Source organism: Ciconia boyciana, chromosome 13 (genome assembly GCF_034638445.1).
Source record: "Ciconia boyciana chromosome 13, ASM3463844v1, whole genome shotgun sequence".
NCBI lineage: Eukaryota > Metazoa > Chordata > Aves > Ciconiiformes > Ciconiidae > Ciconia > Ciconia boyciana.
This window is the reverse complement of record NC_132946.1, coordinates 16,575,595-16,596,754: the sequence shown is the minus strand read 5'-3', so window position 1 is coordinate 16,596,754 and position 21,160 is coordinate 16,575,595. Positions and strand designations below refer to the sequence as shown.

Below are 21,160 nucleotides of genomic sequence, written 5' to 3'. Positions count from 1 at the left end.
TTCAGCTTTTACGTCTGTAAGATGGAATTATAATTCAAGTGAAAGATTCATCAGGTGGCATTTTCCATGACAAACTTAAGTAGTAAAAGCAGCTGCCATTGTGCCAATCTGGGACAAAACATGAAACATCTACAGCCTTGTGGATTGCCACCAAGTTTATAAATGGACTCGTATTTTCTTGTCTTTTAAGTAAATACTTTAATTGGAAGTTAGATGTGTTTACTACTGATTATAAACTCTATCTTTTAGGAATACTATCTAGTCTTTTGGGTTTTATTTGCGAATGTCTTCAGCTCATTAGAACATTTCTGAAACTTCATTCAGTGTGAGGAAGTATAAACAAATATAACCTAGTGCAATACTACTCAAAGACAGTGTAAGAGAGAATCTAGGTTTTTGTCAGTGACAATGCTAAACTGTGTGACTAACAGGTATCGCTGTCATACAGCCCACTGTATGTTGAGACATTTGCTCAAACCAGAAGTACATTAACTATGTACAATACCTATTTTGTAAGAGTTTTATGATCACTTTTCCCATATATATTATTGTATACTGATCCATTCTAGAATATTTTTGAGGATCTCCACTGCCTTCTTGAAACTCTGAACTTAAATGAATTCTCCTGTGTAAAACTCCCTCTGATATTCTTATGGGAAGAAGGTGGACCTGTATATTTCATGACAAACTAACTTGTTCAAACACTCCCTTATTTATTCAGTACAATGTGGGAGATTTCTCTCTGAACAGTGTTGGATACTGTACCTACTTTTGGCCACTGCTTCTCTTTGTCCATAACACAATTTCCCTACAGAGGTATTTCATTTCCGCAGACTTAAAAGATTTGAAGGAATTTGTTGTCTTATCAAGAGCCATAATCCAACTTCATGTAACTGGCATTCAATTTTGTCTTCTTGAAGTTCTCACATTTTTATTGGCTCTTTCATTTCTTCCTTTATGATCACTCCTATTCACAAAGACTATATAATTTGCAATGTTTAGTTCTTATCAGACTTCCCCCCCCGAAAGAGTTCACTACATCTCTGAAAAACACACTGTTCATCTTTTAGAACTGTTTTCTTTTTAACCCTGGCAAATCTGACTCTTAGGATTTTCTGCGATTAAAGACTTGGTTTAGATTTCCTTAAGCAATTGCATTAATTCCATTGGTGATACTATCCTTCCTCATACTTTCTATTATTACTTCTTGTAGTTCCCAGTTAACACAAGTTTTATCTGCATCTTTTTATGAGAGCAGCTGCTTTCTTGTGTTCCCTTTCTTCATGCAGTTCTGCTCTTCTTTGTCTCTCCACTGCATGTTTGGAAGTTATCAGCAGTTCTTGCAAACCTATTAACTTCAAATTCAAAGGTGGTTATGCATTAAACTATCCCTCAGTAGACTATGGCTTTTCTGAATAGTAGTTTTTGGCTATCCTGCTTACTTAAAGAATTCCAAGGTCATGCTGTGGAAGCTTACTTTCATAATTTGATATGAAACTTTCCAGAGAAACTTTGCATTCTGATGACATTCAGCAAAAGTCATAATTTCAGCAAAAGCCATAACTAAGATGGTGTGTTTCTTTAGCTTCTTATTTCATAACGGTCTTTTTTGTTTTATATAACTTTAAATATTTTTTTGTCAAGTTTATTGACTTGTCATTCAACTTCAACCTGAAAGGTCAGCAGACTGCTCTTTGTCCCTACTCTCTGTATTGGCTTGAGCAGTCTTACTGGGAGTCACAATCCACTGAAACAGCTTACATTGATATACAACAAAATTGCCTGCATCCCTTTCCTAAAGACCTGGAACAAATGCTTAATTCAAGTGGGCTACAGTGTCCTAGCTTTATTGACACACTTCCCTACATAACTGCATAGACAGATTTTCACTTATATGTCTTTTAATTTAAGATTTTAAGCTTATAGATAGAATGGCACCAACGTAATTACATAAAAAGAAAGCAAAAATATGGTTCTACTTACCTTTCTTTGTCTTGTAGGGTCCTCCATTGGGGTGTATATCTTGTAATGGGATGGATATTACCTTGGCTAGGCCAGCATTCATCATATATTGATAGAGACGTTTGAAAGTTCTCTCACAAAGACCCTAATGCAAAGAGAAATGGCAAAAGTCATGGTAGCCCCAAAGTCTCACCTCTAGGTGATTAGTATCAAAGATATTCACACTGCCTGTTCTTAAAACACAGTATTTTGCGGTAGGATGTCAAAGAAGGATCTTAAAAGCCTGCTAGTGCAGACACCATGCAGAGTGCAAGATGCTTCTGGATTGTGTTCTATCCCTCCAACTCTACTGTCCAAACAAGCAGCAGCAAGTAAGAATTGCATGATGATATCCATTAACAAAACTTTTCTGAAACTGTGCATCAAATAGAACTCTTTCCTTATCACAAACAGCAACAGTAACTTGATCTAGAAGGTTAAGGTCCTTCTTTTGATATCCTACCTCAAAATATTTTGCAACTTCAAAAAACAGGCAGTATGAATGACTGCCTTTGATACTAATCATCTAGATTCTAAGTGAGTGAGAATTCAAAGGAGTAATGAATCTCACCAATTCTTCCCTCAAGTTTCCTAATGTTTCCATCTGGTTTGAACGAGCACTTAGCATACTTGAGAGCTTCTCCATCAGAATATCATACTTGCTCCTCCTAACCACAAAAAGAAAATTATTTTACATGTAAGCATGCATATAACTTTATAAATATGAGTGGTACCTTTACAAAATGTCAGTCACTAGAGAAAGTATGCTGAAGTGTTCTCAGATTGTTTTAGGAATTAGTTTTATTTTCCTTCTGTGAATAGCATGTGAGAGAATTTGTCTCTAAGAAGAGACCCCAACTGAGGGAACAGTGACTAAGCCCAGGCTGTTACTTCATTGGCAATCCACAGAAGCACAAGTTCTAATCATAAACAAGATAAGAAAACAAAAAAATCTATTAGAAATGTGTTCGAAGTGAGAACACTCAAAGTTAACAGAATGATTAGTGCTACAATAAGAAGAGTTAGGCTTATGTAGGCAGGTGACAGGCACTAGAATACCCTATTGTTTACAGCTCCAAGACAAGTAAGCTTTAACCGGCCAGCATCTGGAAGAGGAGTTAACAAAGAAATTGAGAAGGGTCAATTCCAGGAAACTTTGATGGTTCCGTGACAACAGAGCAAACTTTCATCATAGTAAAAGGTCACCGTGTACCCAGATCTTTAAAATATCTGAGTGGCACATACCTATCAACATGAAAGCGAGTCAGAAGTAGAAGAATTGAGTGCTGCTGTGCTCCACTTGGTAGTCTTATGACATGGGACTGCATTGTTATGAGACCATTTCTGTCCAATACTCTTCGGTGATAATGAATTTTTCCAGCATCCACTCTAAAGAAAAGATGGCAAGATAGCTATAGGCATAGGAACTTCTGCAAATAAATTCTAATTATCCAGTATCCCAAAACACTTTACCTAAATTACCTATGGTCTTAGCGGCAGATGTTATGTTAATTTTCAAAGTGACAATCTCAAAATTATCAAGTGTCAACGTTAAGATAACCCGTGAAATTGATTTTCATAGTTAATCCAGTTAAACTGAGAGAAATACCTCTGATTTTAACCTACAGTCTCCATGCACAATCACAGTGTCATGACATCGCTTGATGAGACCCCATGCCCTCTTTCTCCATCCCTTCTTTCTAACTCCTGGCTACACTACAATCACTGCCCCCCTTCTAATAGCTCTGGTATTCATCTCACTCCTTGGTGAGCTGACTCAGGCCACTGAACTGACAGAAAAGTATCCACAAAAGATTTTCCCTCTGCCCCCATCATCTTAGTTACCTAAAAGAGCTTCCTAAGTGGCAAAAAACAATGCCAGGGTGGTTTGCAAGCTACATACGCTTCATCTCCTAAAAGCAGTGAATCCTTAACAGCTATTCCATGAATAGCCCTTAACTGCAATACAAAACCAGAAGTTCCCTAAGAGGCTGTGTAATGCTCCTCCATCAACAAAATACATGGTCTAGTTTGGGAGGTGGTAACTCAGGCTCCCATTCAGGTCATATAGAGGAAGATGCCACACAGGGCAAATGCTGGGGACAAAAGGTGGGCATCCAAGGATCTCTTCAGAACTTGGGCAGGATAAGATGCTTACTCAGCAGTTTAGAAAAGAAAATGAAATTCATCGTTCCATCTCAAATTTGAAGAAAGAGTGATTTAGAGAAAGCAACTTCCACAAGTTAGAAACTTGCGTATTGACCCAATAGACAACCTCTGGATCCATGAGAAAATATCAGGCAGTATAATGAACTCAACGAAGAGATCAGTATACTTCTAGCAATACAGGCTCCAAGAACCAAGTGCTCCTGGTAGTAAGGATGAGACACTACTAATGCAGATATGAGTTTAAATCAATACACAGGAATTCTTAAGTGGACGGATCTTTATAAATAAGCACTGGAAACTTATCCGCTTTGGTTTAATTCATATAGCAAGATATAAACTTACTTGAAAGCCCCACTGTGAAGGTCCCTCTGAAGCTCTCCTTGCCACCTAGCACGACCTAAGCGCTCCAATATACAGTAGGAGAAGTCAGGGAGTTTTAAGTCCGGGTCCCCCTCCCAGCCTATTAAAGCTCTGTAACGCTGGTCTTGGGAAGCAACAATGACTAGTTTCTCTCCCCATCTAAGAAAGAGAAGGGAAAGGAATAAATTATTATTAGTTCCATAAAAACAGAGAGATCAATCACTTTCCCCCCACAAACACCATTCTTAATATAATCTGCACAAACTGAGCGAGGACTAAGTTTTAAAACTTAAGTTAAAAATCTTTTAATGCCAGATATAAGGATTTCACTCACTTTTCAACAGCTTCTGTGTAAGTATAACAAGGCTGCAAATCCTTCCTCCTTATTTGATCAGTGATATCTACTCTCTCTTTAAAATACTGGCAGGAACCTTGTATGCCATCTTTATTATCCAAAATCATGTGGACAGGATAAATATCATCTGAAGGAACAGGATCTCTTTTAGTTTCCAGTATTCCTGTTTCAAGGTCTATTTCTTCATATCTGAAATAAAAGCAGAGAGCCAACATTTAACCAAGCAAGGGGAATCTGGAACTGGAATATATGAGATTGTCACAAACAATGCTGATACCTCTATAAAATATCTTGGAAAAATGAAACTCTTTTGAAACGTCAAAACTGGAAAAGCACTAAGAGCAGAGCTGCAGTCCTCGAGTATGACCAAACCTTATCAGCATGCAGAGTAATACATTATCTCATCTTCAAAAATTCAAGGATAGTGAAGTGGTGGGAATAAAAGAGACTATTAAGAATGAAAGAAAAAAAATACCAGTTTACAGAAAAGGAAAACAACAGGTACATCCACCCTGACGAACTGGGACAAATAAATTCCGCTTGTACCTAAGCGGTAAACAGTCATCAGAATGGAAATCTAGCCAGGACTCCTGTACAGCTCTCCTAAACAGCAGGCTTCAAAACCGCACTCCGCCTCGCCTGCCGCCCACCAGCTCCTCCAGCGCTCTTTCAGCAAAACCCGAATGGCTCCGGAGAACGGAGGCGGCGGGGGCAGCCACCGGGGCGGCTGCAGAACCAGGCCCGAGTTATCCCCGGCAGAGCAGCAAGCCCGCCCGGCGGGAAGGGGAAAGCGCGGCGGCCCGCCAGAGGGGGCGGCGCGGCACGGCGCGGCGCGGCTCGGCTCGGCGGGGCGGGGAGCGCCGTCCCCGCCGGAGCTGCCCTCACCGGTCGTGCAGGCGGAGCGGCGGGCGCGCCCGCGGCAGCAGGTAGAAGCTGATGTCGGGCTGGGCGCTGAGCGCGGCCCAGAGGAGCTGCTGCGTGACGGGCTCCAGCGGCAGCGGGAAGGGCGGCGTGCGGGCGCCCAGGCGGTGCCACAGCGCGGCCGGCGTGATGCCGTCCAGCCCCTCCAGGGCCACCTCGTCCAGCAGCGCCCACAGCGCCTCCATCCCCCGCCGCCGCTTCCGGGTACGGGCCTGCGCGCCGGAAGTGAGGTCGCCACCGCGACGGTAACCAAGGAAACGCCCAAACAGGGCAGCGGCGGCGCGGCCCGGCCCGGCCCGGCCCTTTGTCGCCGCGGTGCCCGCCGGGCTGTCCTGGGGTCCCCGTCCGGCGGGCGCGCTGCCCCCGCCTTTCTCCTGAGCCCGCTGCCTGCCGGCGCCGCGGAGGCAAAGCGCAGAGGGGTCGGGCCCGGGCCCGAGCCCCGGCTCTGCCCTTCGGGACAGCTGTCCGTTCAGCCCCAACGCTGCGTTACCTCAGCGAGGGCGCGGGAAGGGGCAGTATTTTAGCAGAGATACTCTGCGGTCGGTAAGAGACAAAATATGGGGTTTCTTTTTTTGGCACAGGGCTAAATTAAATGTTTTGGTGGCAAGTTTAAACTTCGGAGTGTGTAAGACGGCACCCCACCACAACTTGCAGCAGCAACTCCAGGATACTTGGTGGGAATTGCTGGAAAAGTTCATATTTCCTGAAAGGCAAGCAAGGTACAATCTTTACTTAAACACTTGACGTGTATACAGCCTCTGCAGTGAATAAGTTCTAGAATTAACTGACCTTAAGAGCAGTAGCAATTCAGGAAAATCATCCTACAGTTGGGCTTTGGGCATGGCCCTTTCAGCTTGTGCCCCAGAATTGACTTGCTTGTCAGTTCTTGGATTATAAACTCATTATAGCATATGCCTTCCATTTTTAGTACTTTTAGGCTCTTCAGTAGATGGTGAAGAGTCTTGAAAAATAAGTAAAACAAGTAACATTTTGTCTGTTCTTCAGGGACTCTATTTAGTACACTGACAGTTTTATGCTTTGTTGAAGGATGAACTTTTTTCAATTTATGGCATTCTTGTCTATTGGGGGTGCAAAACCAGTAGTACCCTGTAATAAATCATTTCTAGACTTCAGTGTGACAATTATATTCTCATTTCAGCTTTATATTAAGGACATGGTGACTGACTTTGATGAAAAACATGACGAATACTTAATATCCCTTCAGCAGAGAAACCGGTAAGATACACAATTGTTACACCATTGAGTATGTAATATCCGTTGTGTACTATCTAATATAGTATCTAATATCAGCAGTTGTGAATATTAGTTTAAAAACTTGGTTTTTAAACATGTGATGCAAAGTCTGGTGATTCTCTTTTCTTCCCTTTGTTTGCTAAGTACACAAAGTTCTTATTTCTAGAGGAGATCACGGTATTTCTTCAGCATACTTTAAAACATAGATAAATTTATTAATAAAATAGTTACTGTTTCCATGGCTTACAGGGAAGATTTTTGTTTATAGAGCAAGAGGTTCTTGATTCAGAAGTAATTGGCAGCTCACACCATGTGAGGATGTTGTCATGAGGCAAGGTTTTTTATGTTGTCAGAAATACAGAAAATTGCATGCAAAACTCGCTGAAGTTAAATGTGCAAAGTCAGGTTCTGCTAATGTGGGACATAAGGACATCTAGGTTGCTTTTGCAAACTTCAGTATCTTTCAGACAAGTTTAAAACATTTCTTTTAATCTTTGTTCATATGAACCTTCCTGTCATTGTACCCCAGACAGATGAATGTCATCGGTTAATTCAGAAGGGTCTACAGAACTTTCTTGCTGGATTCCCTCCTCTACCACAACCCATAAGATTTTTACTCAAGTCCTATAACAAACTGAATTGTTTGGTGAAAAGACCAAAAAAACCTACAAAAGCCACAGCTGTGTTAGAAGAACAGCCAGTTTTTGTGAACGTGGGTTTCTTTCATTTATAGTCTCCTAAAGCAGTTTTAGGAAAGGATAAAAACAAATTATTTAATGATTGAAACAACTTGCATCCTTATTATCACAGCTCTAATTCTGAATTTTGGTGGAGACAAATGCCACTGAATTGCAACACGACAAGCAGGTGGCAACTGAACCTTTCAGAAGAGGCATGCGGGATACATTCACATATTGGACATAACTGGTGCTTTTGGCTAGCGGGGGCTGCAGAGTAGCCTGTGTGGGAGCAGGTCAGGTACTGCCCTGGGCTGGTCACAGCCGGTTCCTGCTGGATCCAAAACTAACAGAAACAGCCCATCATGTACCAAAACATCAGCCAGTCAGAGCAGCCTGGGGTGGATTTAAGACAGTGGTGGCTGCAGGGGTTGGGGTGCTCCTGTGGAGGCATGCTACCTAGAGGAGTGCTGGGGACGTGGCTGGGGACACACTCTTGGAAAAAGGTGACTCGTGTCAGAACAGATACACCCCTGGGGGACTTTGGCCCGTAGATTGACCCACCCTGGAGTCAGAGGGAAACCAGGACACACCGTGCAGGGGCAGGCGGAAATTGTCACCTGCATGGCCCTAACCTCCTGGCCTGCATGTCACCTCACCGAAGGAAGTAGGATGGACTGAGTATATATAACCCATGGCAAAAGGAGGGAAGACTAGACTTGGAAGAGGGACGGTAGGTGTTTCACTGAAATTGAGCCTGGGGAAGGGTGTTTCTTTAGTATTGTTTTAACCAGACTTTAATTTTCTGGTATCTCTAACTGCACTATTGATTGGGGGCTTTCCTCCTCAAGTTTCAAAACACAAATAATCTTTTTCTTTTTTTTTCTTGAAAAGAGCTCAGCCATTTTTAAGCTTTTTGAAATTCTAAGTAAAACTCTTGAAAATTCTCAAGAAGAAAGGTTAAGTATACTAAATGCCAAATGGGAAAAAATAATATGAAATGAGAAACAACATGGAAAAAATCTCAGAAGGGAGAGGCTTGGTCAAACTTCATGTGTCACAGCATGTGGGTACTCATACAAGCATTACGGAACAGGAACAGGTCCTGGTAGCTATATTCTGAAATTGTTATTTGAACTATGAACATATTTTTCAGCTTTGTGACATCATGTGTTTTTGTATTTATTGCTAATCTGACCGTCTGCATATGCACTGCATAAGGATGAATTATTATCCTTTCTGCTTCAGGCTACTGGGACGTTTAAAAAAAAAGGATCCTATACAAATCAAACTGGAGCAGTTAGAACAAGGATTTTCTCTGTATCTGAATGGAGCTAATTCAGAGCTGAGAAATTACCGCAGAAAAATCAACTCACGTGGCTACCTTAAAAATGAGACAAAGACTACCAGGATGAATGGTGAGTTACATGAGAGTTTTACAGAGATTGCAGTCTAGAACTATTTTAAATATTTACTCATCAGGGCTGTAATTCAGTCGGTGAGGTTGCTGGTCAGGCTGTGGTAAGGAGGCAGCAGCATTTGAGCTTGGTGGAATGAAATTCCATGGGACTCTTTCATCAGAGTAATTATGCTGGTTGTATGTAAGGAACGGTCTCTGCAACACCCTATCAATTTCTTAGTTGATCCCTAACTAATTCCAAAGTTTACTTTCCTCGCCTCTCCATTTGTTAAACAGTTGTAACTAAAACTAGAAGATTATAAATGTGTATAAATTGCCACTGTAAAATAAGTGTATGCCTTTGTCTGATACATAACACCATTCGTAGGCTTAAGATCTGATGGGCTGATGGACTTTAAGATCTGGTTTAGTTATCTAAGTCTGGTGTCCTGTAGACAAATGACATTTGATGACATAGATTATGATAAAATTATATCCAGTAATAGCTTCATTAAGATAATAAATTATGTTTAAGCTATAATAGTTGTCTTAAAAGGACAGCTAATCTTTATTTAAATATTTGAAGTAAAGAAATCTACTGTTTTCTGCCAGAGATTAGCTGGCTTTATTTAAAAATGTGCATTTTATTTCTAATTTAAGTCTGTCTGTCGCAGAGAGCAATGTAGTGACAAGAATAATTTTGCATGTATGAAGGTATAGTGTGAGCTTACTGGCCTTCTAACCTATTTAGCATAATGAAAAGAAAGTTGATTTCACTAAATCCCTGTGTAAAGCAATTTATCAACCTTGGTCTGTTATCCTCGCGCTTGCTACAACCTGTCTTCCTCAGAGTGTATTATTTTAATCTGTTGCTGTGTCTGCTTAATATTTTCACTTCAAAATAAAGACAAAGAGTTTAAAAAGTTACTTAATATGATAATTTATTATGATTGAAAGTTTATTAATCTCAACAGTACTGAAACTAACTTTTCTTTCAGTAACTGTTTTAACCATGACTCTAAGCTCCATCTCTTTTTTTCTTTGTTTTCCTGCTACACTGACTACATACTATTTGTTTTCATGTTTAAGTGTGTTCAGGCTTAGCTGTCTGCTATATAATTTCTTGCAGGCTATACGGGATGGTGATAGGGAATCAGCTAGTCACCTAGTTTCACTGTTCTGTATGAAAGTAAAAACTTGTGTGTAATGATGCAAAAAAGTTCATGTCCTGGAAACTGGAAAAAGGAGGAAATTGTGTGCTCTGTCACACTGGGATGATATACCTTTAGGTAGCTAAAGAGGGTGTACAACAACATCTTTGACTTTTTGGTCCAAAAATTGTGTAGGGATGCTGTGGCAGCAGCTGTAATAGAACTCCGTCAAGAGAAATTTCCTCTTCAAGTTTTGCTGTGCAGCTGTTATCTCTAAGCTTAGCCAAAATTGTTTATTTTTATGGTTGCTTAGTGCCATTTGATTCACTTAAGGTAGTGTCATGGTTTAACCCCAGCCAGCAACCAAGCCCCACACAGCTGCTCGCTCACTCCCCCCTTGGTGGGATGGGGGAGAGAATCAGAAGAGTAAAAGTGAGACAACTCATGGGTTGAGACAAAGACAGTTTCACAGGTAAAGCAAAAGCCGTGCACGCAAGCAAACCAAAACAAGGAATCCATTCACTCCTTCCCATCGGCAGGCAGGTGTTCAGCCATCTCCAGGAAAGCAGGGCTCCATCAACGCGCAATGGTTACCTGGGAAGACAAATGCCATCACTCCAAATGTCCTCCCCTTCCTTCTTCTTCCCCAGCTTTATATACTGAGCATGACGTCATATGGTGTGGGATATCCTTTTGGTCAGTTTGGATCAACTACCTTGGCTGTGTCCCCTCCCAACTTCTTCTGCACCTGACAGAGCATGGGAAGCTGAAAAGTCCTTGACTAGTGCAAACACTACTTAGCAACAACTAAAACATCAGTGTGTTATCAACACTGTTTTCAGCACAAATCCAAAACATAGCCCCACACCAGCTACCACAAAGAAAATTAACTCTACCTCAGTTGAAACCAGGACAAGTAGAATACTTAAGCTTGTCTTAGGGACCTTTAAAGGCTTCAGTGGCAGTCTCTGTTCCTTTCCTCAACTCCATCAACTTAGAGACAGTAGCATTATCTCTGCAGAAAAGAACTCAGTGTTTTGCTGTTTCTTAGCTATCCAATGTTGTTATTTTAAACACGTGTAGCTGCAGTGAAAGATATCAACTAAATCATCATCCTGTCATTTTTCCTCTTCCATTTGATTTTACCACTAGAGTCCGGAGTGGGAGTAATTGGTGATCTTTATAAACTTCTTGCCTGGGGGTAGTACCTTAGCAATTTTGTGGTCTGTTTCATTTCTAGGCATTTCTTCTCAATTATTGAATATGATTTTACTTACAGACATGATTTCTAGCTGAGATACAGCACGGAATTTTCTTCCCTATCCATCTCCCATGAGAGTTATTGCATCATTTATTACTTCTAAAGCATCCATCTATAGGATTAGTCTTCACTGAAGAATTAGGAATGTGTGATACTTAATAATACAGAATGGGCACAAATCCCTCTTTGTGGTTTCTGAAAGTGTCATCATAAATCTATTTGTCTGGACTATTTTCTTTGTCTGTGTTCCCTAGGAGTAATTCATGATAATAGTGATTGATAAACTTTTTACACTTAGGCTTGGTAAATCAGTTAAAGTAAATGATGGGCTTATAAGGTAGTGAAGCTGGTCTTTAGGTATACCATCATTTCCTTGGGTGTATAACCCAGACGTAGTTTCACAACCATGTATGTACTTCCAGTGAATGTCGGTGTGGTCACAAAGATGTGGCTTAAGGGTAGCATGGGGTCTCCTTTGATTATGACTAATATTTTGATGATGTACTTACTCAGTCCTTGGCTACTAGAATAGGTACTGTCAGCTCAAGTCTCCAAGGGAATGACACCAATGGAGCTATTTTGTGTGCTGAAGCAGGTAGTGGTTGGTATTCACATCCTATCCATCCCATGAGAAGGATGTTTTGTTCTAAAGTAATGTTTGTAGCACAGACGGGTAGCTCAGCTGCATCAGCTTCTGCCTGGGATTTGAACTACTGTTTTTCCTGGTTTAGAGAGACCTGGCCACATGAATCCATCACAAAATACTCAAACAATTCTGAGAACCAAATACTCAGCAGTAGTAGCATAAGTCCTACCCTGTCCCCTTTTCCTACTTACATTTATGGCATACATGGGTGGCCTTCTGAGCAGTTGCTTAGAAGAGATGGATTGCTTAGGAAGTGAAAGTGAAAGATGCTTCCAATTCTGTCCCAAAGCAGTGACTGAATCAGACCATGTTTCTAGCATTGTAATCTCAGGACAGTTCACCCTCAGTGCCAGAAGAGCCCCATACTAATCACACCAATGCTAATGACCGCGAAGTATTTCTGGAGTTACTTAGGAATAGCCTAATGGAGTAGCAAGAGCTCTAGTTGGAAGGGCTGTTTTGCCAAACAAGATATTATATATCTTGTTTCTTCCCTGGAGCAGTCCATTCCTTTTCCCCTCTGTTCTTAGTCCTGTTTCAGGCCTAAGAGATGGATACTTTGTGCTGAAGCAATAGAACAACATCTTGTTCTTCTTGCTCTGTGACTTTATGATCACTCTAAATTGACATAAGCATACACTGTTCCCCCCAGAATGGTCCTACCCTGTGCCTGTTCTCTCCTACCTTCTTGTACCAGCATTTGTGCAATCTCATGGTGAACCAGATTGCACAGGTGACTACAATTAAAAGTAATCTTTATTTTATGTTTTTCCTCAGTTAAAACTTGCTCATATCAGTTCTCTGAACAGTTCACTGCACAGGTGCATGTAGCGTTGTCCAACCCAAAAAAGAAAATGTGGTATTGAGGGTTGTAATGAGCAACCTGATCTAATTTTGTAGTAAACACTGCTTTGAATGGAAACTTGGACTAGGTGACCTCCAGAGGTTCCTTCCAAACTAAATCTTTCTGTGATTCTATGACCTTTGTAGGACAACTGCTTCTTTTATTGGTAGTGCCGGTTTCTGCTGGCTTAGGGTGACCATTAAATTATGGCTTAGAGAAAAAAGGTTTTGCATCAGCTATTTCTCTCCACTGAGAAGAAATGGAAGCTGTAAATCTGTCTTGGACATAGGAAATGAGATGCTCTTATTTAGGATGCTATTGAGAGTGTTGGTGATGTCCTTGCTCCATGGAGGATGCTGGTGTGACCTGCAAGATGTTTGTCTCTTTGTCTCAGTCAAAGCATCTTCTCAAAAACCCATTGTCCCACTGTAAGTTGGGACCGTTTCCAACACAGGAACCCTTAGTTCTGCTTGACCATACACAGAATTTTTGCAGAGGTTCTGGAACCAACTCTTCCTTGCCTTAGAAATGAAGGAAAATGATTGTTTGTCCTTCATTTATGACTTGTACATGAAGAATCCTTCTCTGCACGGTATGTTAAATACCTAATACATTCTGTTTAATCTGCCAATACCTTATGTTTCCTTAGTTTGAGAGTAAATACACACAATTCCTTTGTAAACCCAGCATATCACCTGTTGTTCACTGGGACCCTGTCTATCGGATTCTGCCTTCAGTAGCATGGGTTCTGGGCTCATATGGCTTCCTAAGACAGCTTACTGTCTGCCCAGCTAGGAGTTAGAATGATGTGCACCCCTCTTCTAGAAAATATTTCTATACTTTCATGACTGTGTGATGACTGTCCCTGAAGAGGTTCAAAACTCCTGCTACTAATACACAACTATCCACTATCTGAAGTGGAATGCCTTTTCAGTTGTTGATACCATTCACATGTCAAAGACTTACTTCTCTGTCCTCATTTGGGAAAAAAAAAAAAAAAAGAACATGAACTAAGGTGTACATTGTCAAATACTGTATTTCTATTTTCTCTCTTCTAATTCTTGTCTCTACGTTCTGAAAAAGCAGCCCAGCTAGAAGAGAGTGACTTGCAAGAACGCAGCACGCAGACTGCACCAAGCAAAATACAACGCAGAGGTTGGCTTCAGGTAAGAAACAGTTTGAAAGAATGCATCTTTGAACTAATTCTTAGATTGTAAATAAATTTAGGGGAAATTGGTTGTAACTAGGAAATAGTGGGGAGTTGGGACTCTCATAGAATCTGAGTCTTGGTTTGGTCTGGATACTGAGTGACAATGTGACTGACCAGTTTTGTGTCTACTTTGAAGCCTAAAGAGGCAAATCTCATTGAAAGGGTCTGGTTCAGTGACATCCATCACAGAAACTTTTGCAGCCTTGACATGATTGGCTCAATCTGTCCTCCAGCAGAATAGCTGTTGCTTGACATCTCTGATGACAAGCCTAGAGAGCTTATCTAGTGCAAAGGATGGAGAATCTCATTTTGGAGATACATCCCTGCCTATCACTGCTGTTCTCCACCCTGTAGTAATATTAAGGGACACAGAGGTGTAATTCGCATAGCTTGAGTTGTAATTTGTGACAGATTCTTGCAGATCAGAAGAGAGGAAAATGCATACAGATAATAAAAATACCCTGCCTGTAAGAAATTTGGAGCCATTAGCTACATAGTTGTTGGTTCATGGGAGAAACCTCAATGATCTTTTTTTCTTTTGGCCTAAAGAAGGATCTGACTTAACCTGTCAAGGAGTATGACTTAATTAACAGAACAAATGTGAATTCTGAACAACTGAGACATGTCGCCCAAATGATTATCCTACTTGATTAGCAATTGCCCTGGCTGGATGTCCAGTCTGTGCTTGAGTGACTGGAGATCAGGGGTCTGTGTTGCTGCGGATCAAGTGTTCATGTCATGCAGGTTTTCTTTTCTTTCAGCAAATATTGCACGTTCATGTTTTAAGGCTGCATTACTTTATTTATCACCCTTACTGCTTAGTTGAATTCATTTTCTCAGCTGCTATTTCTCTCAGTAGATCACCGCTTACATACTGGCCTGTCAGAACTTGTTTGCTAAATTTGCCAAATGTGTGGCTAGTCATAATCTATGTCATTCTAATCACAAGACCCAAATGAAGAAGGAGGTATCTCCTCTGCCTGGATTGGAAAGTTAGCCAAATATAGGTATCTATACTAAAAACTAGCTACTACTTGAGACTCGCTTAGAATGATACCTTAAGTCTTTTATCCAATTGGATGGGAGGATAGCAGAGTTATAGTATCTTAATGAACAACTGGAATTATTTAGCTAAGGAAATGTGCAACCACTGAGTAAGATGCACGTTGTGCCAGACAGCAGTTTACTTTCCCAGTAATTTTCCCTGTGGGTTTTTTGGGTAGCTAGAGGACCTAGCCATTCATGTTCAAAACCATCAAACCTAGGCTGTGCTAAGGTATGCTATGAGGCAGGAAGATAGACTTATTGAAAGAACACATTCTATCAAAAGCCAGGTTGCCTTAAGATCTTCTCTCTGGGACATCTCTGCTCCTGGCACTTACAAAATGGTAGAGGAGTGTATGAACGCCAGATAACTAGGTTTAACATCATTGCACAGACTTCTGGATCACGTTACCTTTAATGAAACAGTCCTCCCCCTTCCCATCGTTCACTTATGAGACTTCCCCCCATGGAATATGTCTGCACAAGAGTTCAAAAGTGGGGAAGAAAAGTTACTTACAGATAACTTTCTGCCTTGAGAGAGCACTTCCTGCTTTCTCTTTTGTCATGTTGTGGAGTACTGATATTCTGTGGTATGGAAAGATGAGTTTCTCAAATCTTCTACCCCTCTTTAGCCATGCTGGAGTAACTGACAGTGTGCATACTTTGATTGCATCCTAATTATGAAGTAAAACAAATTAATTTGAACCACTTTCGCAGCCATGTCTGACATTTACAAAGGCAAAGAAATCTTTGTGCTTGAATGCTTATGGCGTAACATTTCCCCTCATTATATTATACACAAGAGTAATACATCTTCCAAAAATTGCAATTACTTCAAGTAGTCATTTTCATACATAGACATTACAGAATCACAGAATTATTGTGGTTGAAAGGGAACTCTTGAGATCATCTAGTCCAATCCCTGTGCTCAAGCAGAGTCAGCTAGAGCTGGTTGCCCAGGACCGTGTCCAGTCAGGTTTTGAATTCTCTACAGATGGAGACTCCACAACCTCTCCAGGAAACCTGTTCCAGTGTTTGACCACCCTCACAGTAAATTTTTTTCTTCTGTTCTAATGGAATTTAATGATTTTTTAAATTTGTGTTCATTGCCTCTTGTCCTGTCAGTGAGCAGATACCTGTCAGGTATTTGTGCACATTGATGAGATCCCCCAGAGCCTTTTCTTCCCCAGGCTGAAGAGTCCCAGCTCTCTCAGCATCTCCAGCAGAGCACCTTTGCTTGTTGGCTCCTCAATCCCATGTGCACTCTAGAAATCTCCTAGATTGCTTGAGCCCTGCTGCGTTGTCTTTCCAACAGATACTGGGTTTGTTAAAGTACCCTATGAAGACAAGGGTCTTTGAACTTGCGGATTCTTCCAGTTTTTTGAGGAAGGCCTCATCTACTTCTTCCTGATCAGGAAGTCTATAGCAGATACCCACTATAACAGCACCCATGCTGGTCTGTCTGCTTGTCTTGACTCAGAAGCTCTTGACTGGCTCCTGACCTGTTCCTTGCAGAGCTCCATACATTCCAGCTCTCTCTCACATAAAGGACGACAATTCCTTCTCACCTTCTCAGCCTGTCTTTCTTAAAGAGCCTGTGCCTGTATCCATCCATCACAGCACTCCAGTCTTGTGAGCTATCCCACCATATCTCTGTGATCCCAGTGATGTCATAGCCCTGTAACTGGATACAAGCTTCTAACTCCTTCTGTTTGTTCCCCATGTGTTTGTTCTCCATTAGTGTAGATGCATTTCAGAGAGGCACCCAAGCATGCCGATTCCCCAGAAGAGGCTTGAGAGCTTTCGCTGTAAGGTTGTTCCTCCAGCACTGAGCACTGCTTTACCTGCCTGCGCTTTAAGTGATTGCATGTTGGTGGTTCTGTTGATTGCTGTGTCCCTACTCCTATCGTTTTTTCACTTACCTGGAGAGGTGAGGGGGTGAACCCCGATGGGCACTCACTTTGGTGCCAAACGCATGATGTGTGCTGGGCCTGACCCACTCTGGGGATAGCAGCAGCAGGTAGGGGGTTTGACTAGGGCACTTAAACCATAATGCAGGGGCCCAAAGGTGAGCTCAGGGAGGACAGAAACCTATGGAACAGAGGGGAAAAAGGTTGCTTGATCTAGATATTGTTATGTAAAATGTGATTATTATTCTTTTTATACTGCTGATAGCACAAAAGATGTCTAATTTCTTTGAATGCTTCTTTTAGCAGAAAACTGTGGAGATTAAAACAGAAAGGGGGGCTAAACTCTGCATTAAACCTCCTCTTGAGTACTCTGAGGATTTTGAACCTTATGAAAGCCTGAGCGTGGAGACAAATGGTGATGATCCTCTCCGTTACTCCCAGGTACAATTGGCAGTTGCCTTCTATTGTTCATGGTAGCGTCAATTGAAATGTGAACAGGCCCAGGTATCAGTCTTGACTAGAGCATGCAAACCCAGTATATAGTGTTTCTTTCACTAGATGATTTCGCATTGATGAGATGTGACATAAAGAAGGAAAAAATGAAACGTAAAACTACTTTGAAAATCTAATCTGAGTCAACAACACTATAACATGTTAAGTCCTAATTTAAAGAGGTAGAATATTGTCTCTGTTGGATAGAACCAAGGTATTTCATGCGAGGAGACTCTTTCCGTTCACGTAATGGTTGTCCACATGAATGTCACTCTTGGCTATCAGGTTAGAGAAAGCTTAAATAACAACTTTCTCTGGGTTTAAGTTAGTTTTTGAATAATTGTGCTAAAATTGTTGCATGTCATTGTTTTACTTAACAGAAGTCAGAGTAAAGTTTTTAAAATATTATAATCAATACAGTTGCTTTCCATCAAGGGTTGTTATTGTATTGACTCTGTTGTTTGACAGTTCAGCCTTCCATTTGGTTACTAATTGCAGTTTGTTCTAGCACACTTCACAAATGTCCTGTCCTTAAAAAAAAAATGGATAAATGAACAAAAATTTATGAATGTTTTTCTGCCTAACCAATTAATGACATCAGTAAAGCTTTTCTGGCTAGTGGAGTAGCGTCTATATATGAAACTGTCTACAGATCTTACCACTGACATCAAACAAACTTCCCAAGCATATTTTTCTTTCCCAAGTTTGCATTTTTCTACCTTTCCTAGATTGCTTTTTAGCTTATGATTTTTTTTTTCTCTACAAACCAGTAACTTGTTTACAGTGATGGATATTTATAATCATTTATGTGTAAGTAGTGAGCTAATAATTTTAAACCAAAACCTCACTTTTCTTTGTATTCCAGAGGGAAATACTCTTGGTTTTCCTGAAGCTATAATGTGTTTTCTTGAATGTCTTGTTACAATGCAGATGTCATGAGGTTTCAAACTAAAAGAAAGCCTGTACAATTCCTTGTCAAATAGCTAGAAATACGAGTCTCGACTGTCATAAAGACATGCTCAATATCAAGCCTCAGGTTGCTTATAGACCCTCTTTTGAACCTAAGTTTGCCTGCTCTTTGTAATATGTTTCTGTCAACATGGATTTCCTAACAAGTGTAATCTGTAGCAGAAGAGCAGCTTTAAGCTTTCATTGCAAACTGAACATACACTGTCACAGTTCATTTGTACCTAAGATAGCTTCAGGTTTTCATTTTACTCATACAGTTTGCTTACCTATACTTATCTCAAAACTCTAATACCAACAAAGTAGGAAAAGATGCATTTCAGATATGCAAGGTCTTTTCCTTTTACACTCATAAAAACAAAAGGCTCTCCAGCATCATCTATACTGTTTGTGGCTTATGCTGAGAGAGGCAGGGCAGTTTTTTCAATGGTAAATTTCAAAATAGATTAATTTTTGCATAAAATCCCGTTACAGAGTGTCCACTTAAAAAAACCTGTGGAAACTGGAAGCTTAGTCCATTAGACCACAAGTCTTTTCTACTGTTTTTTGAAGTACAGATGTGTACAAGACAGGTCATCTATCCAATTGCTTATAAAGAAGTTGCTATTACATTAGCTTTGTAGTCTTGTGAAGGCATTTGGAAAAGTCTGGATTACAGCTAGTCTTCAAATAGCAAGCCAAAAGATAGGGTAATCTAACTGTGTGAGACTGGAAAAATATATGCCCTTGCCCTCTCCATTACTTACCTCCTGTTTGTAACTTATTCCTAAAAATTGGTTTTGCACATAAAAATTCCTCGGCCTACAGAATTTTCCTGCACAGATTCTGATGAGAAGGAACAAAGGAGTTGTAGGATGATTTTTCTTTACAAGTCCTCATCAGAGGAGTGAAGACGCGACATAGGAATGTGAATATTTTTAGCTGCATCATGGCTCTGAGTTCATGAGAAGATTTTTCTTTCTCCTAGGGGAGGAAGAGGCAGCCACATTGGTTTATTTTAAAATACATGTTTAAGCTTTTCTGACAAATCTGTTTGAATTGTACCAGAAATTGAGAAGAAGCTTGCAACTCAGTATAGAAGAGAAAAGGATGGAAGAAGACTCTCTAAGTGATGATTATGACTCTGTTGAAGAGGATGTGTTTTCAGAACCATCTCCCACTGAAGAAACAATTACAAGCTTTGGAGGCCTTCAGTTGCATAGCAGTAGATCACTGCAGAAAGAAGCTTCTGAACATCAGGATGCTGGGAGATGCTCTGGCCTTGATTCTGGTGCCCTTACTGTGTTGGAGTTCAACCAGGATCAAAGTAGTAAGTCTCTGTGTATTATGCACTACTACAGTACTGTAATAATTCTTTGAGAGCATTACTTTTAAGGGAAATGCTGCTGGTTAATTGTTAATGGTTACTCCATACTTTCATGAGTTTTCATGCTCTTCAGCAAACCTGTTGTTTTAATCTCCTGAGTTGGGAGACTTGCATCCTCTTACTACTACGTTAAGAATTTTTTTGCAAAGACAAAGATATAGCCCTGGTTAACCCACTTGCATCACCGGGCCTAGACACTTGGACTGAGATTGTCTCAGACTGTGAGATTTCTCAAGAGATTATTATTTTTTCAACGTATTTTTGAACTGTTTTTGCAGTAATCCAGGCAGCCAAATCTTCCCAGTCTCAACTTCCTCCATTTCTCATCCTGGGTGCTGGATACCTGTCATCATAGCGTGTGCTGTTCATCCCTGATGAAAGATGTATTAATTTGAGAAAACAAATCTATCTGGCTATGAGCCACTTCTTTTTGTTAGGTCTTCTTTGGAGACCTCAATGTCCAAACCCAAAAGCAGTCACTAGGTCTCAAAGATGTTTAGCTTGTTAAAGGTAGAGAGTTCAGGCAGAAACCAGACCTTGACCTACATTCAGTATTTCTCAAAATTCCCTCCCCACTCATTTCAGGTACATTCATTGGTTTTGTTTTTTTGTTTTGTTTTTTCTTTTTTTTTTCCTTTTCCTTATCCATAGTTAATTCCTTAACATAGTTAATTCCTTAAGAGAACAGTCTTTGAATGAATTGAATAAAGGAGTGTTCCTCTCATGATCATAGAGGTGAGTGGAGTGTGAATGGGGAGAGGTGGCAGAAGAAGAGATAGGAACAAGAGATGGAGCAGCAGTGAGAACAAGATCTTTGGGAGAGTACATGATTTTTTTTCCAGAGAGAAGTTTCAACACTATGATGCAAACAATGGAGGCATTAATAATTCTCGAATTAAAAAGTGAAGTAGTACTCTTATGAACTACACTAGGCAACCCTCTCCCCTTTTGAAACTTCTAAAAAAGACAACGTCTTAGTCTGTATTTTAAGAATTTATTTTGGTATAACTATGTTAATAAGTGACTCAGGACTTCTTTTTTATTTTTACTTTTCTTGACAGTAATGCAGGTAAATATCTGGTACAGGTGAGATATACTGGTACCTTATAATAATATATTTTATTTTGTTTCACG

At 40.5% G+C, this 21,160-nt stretch overlaps 2 protein-coding genes across 12 annotated transcripts in view; one reads left to right on the top strand and one right to left on the bottom strand.

Moving 5' to 3' along the window:
* Positions 1-6,017, bottom strand: part of GTF3C1 (general transcription factor IIIC subunit 1) — a 44,750-nt gene extending 38,733 nt beyond the window's left edge. For both annotated transcript variants that reach the window (XM_072878495.1, XM_072878496.1), the window contains exons 1-6: positions 5,771-6,017; positions 4,865-5,074; positions 4,513-4,689; positions 3,247-3,390; positions 2,573-2,669; positions 1,984-2,107 (exon numbers count right to left, since the gene is read on the bottom strand). In XM_072878495.1, coding sequence (XP_072734596.1) covers positions 1,984-2,107; positions 2,573-2,669; positions 3,247-3,390; positions 4,513-4,689; positions 4,865-5,074; positions 5,771-5,991 — 973 coding nt within the window. In that variant the 5' untranslated portion in view covers positions 5,992-6,017. The remainder of the gene's footprint in view (positions 1-1,983; positions 2,108-2,572; positions 2,670-3,246; positions 3,391-4,512; positions 4,690-4,864; positions 5,075-5,770) is intronic.
* A 49-nt stretch (positions 6,018-6,066) lies between these two features.
* KATNIP (katanin interacting protein) overlaps positions 6,067-21,160 on the top strand; it is a 66,912-nt gene continuing 51,818 nt past the window's right edge. For 8 of the 10 annotated variants that reach the window (XM_072878501.1, XM_072878504.1, XM_072878503.1 and 5 more), the window contains exons 1-6: positions 6,067-6,525; positions 6,966-7,042; positions 8,986-9,155; positions 14,122-14,204; positions 17,509-17,643; positions 19,708-19,969. In XM_072878501.1, the coding sequence (XP_072734602.1) occupies positions 6,981-7,042; positions 8,986-9,155; positions 14,122-14,204; positions 17,509-17,643; positions 19,708-19,969 (712 nt within the window). In that variant the 5' untranslated portion in view covers positions 6,067-6,525; positions 6,966-6,980. The remainder of the gene's footprint in view (positions 6,526-6,965; positions 7,043-8,985; positions 9,156-14,121; positions 14,205-17,508; positions 17,644-19,707; positions 19,970-21,160) is intronic. The other 2 variants (XM_072878498.1, XM_072878499.1) reach the window with 2 other exon arrangements.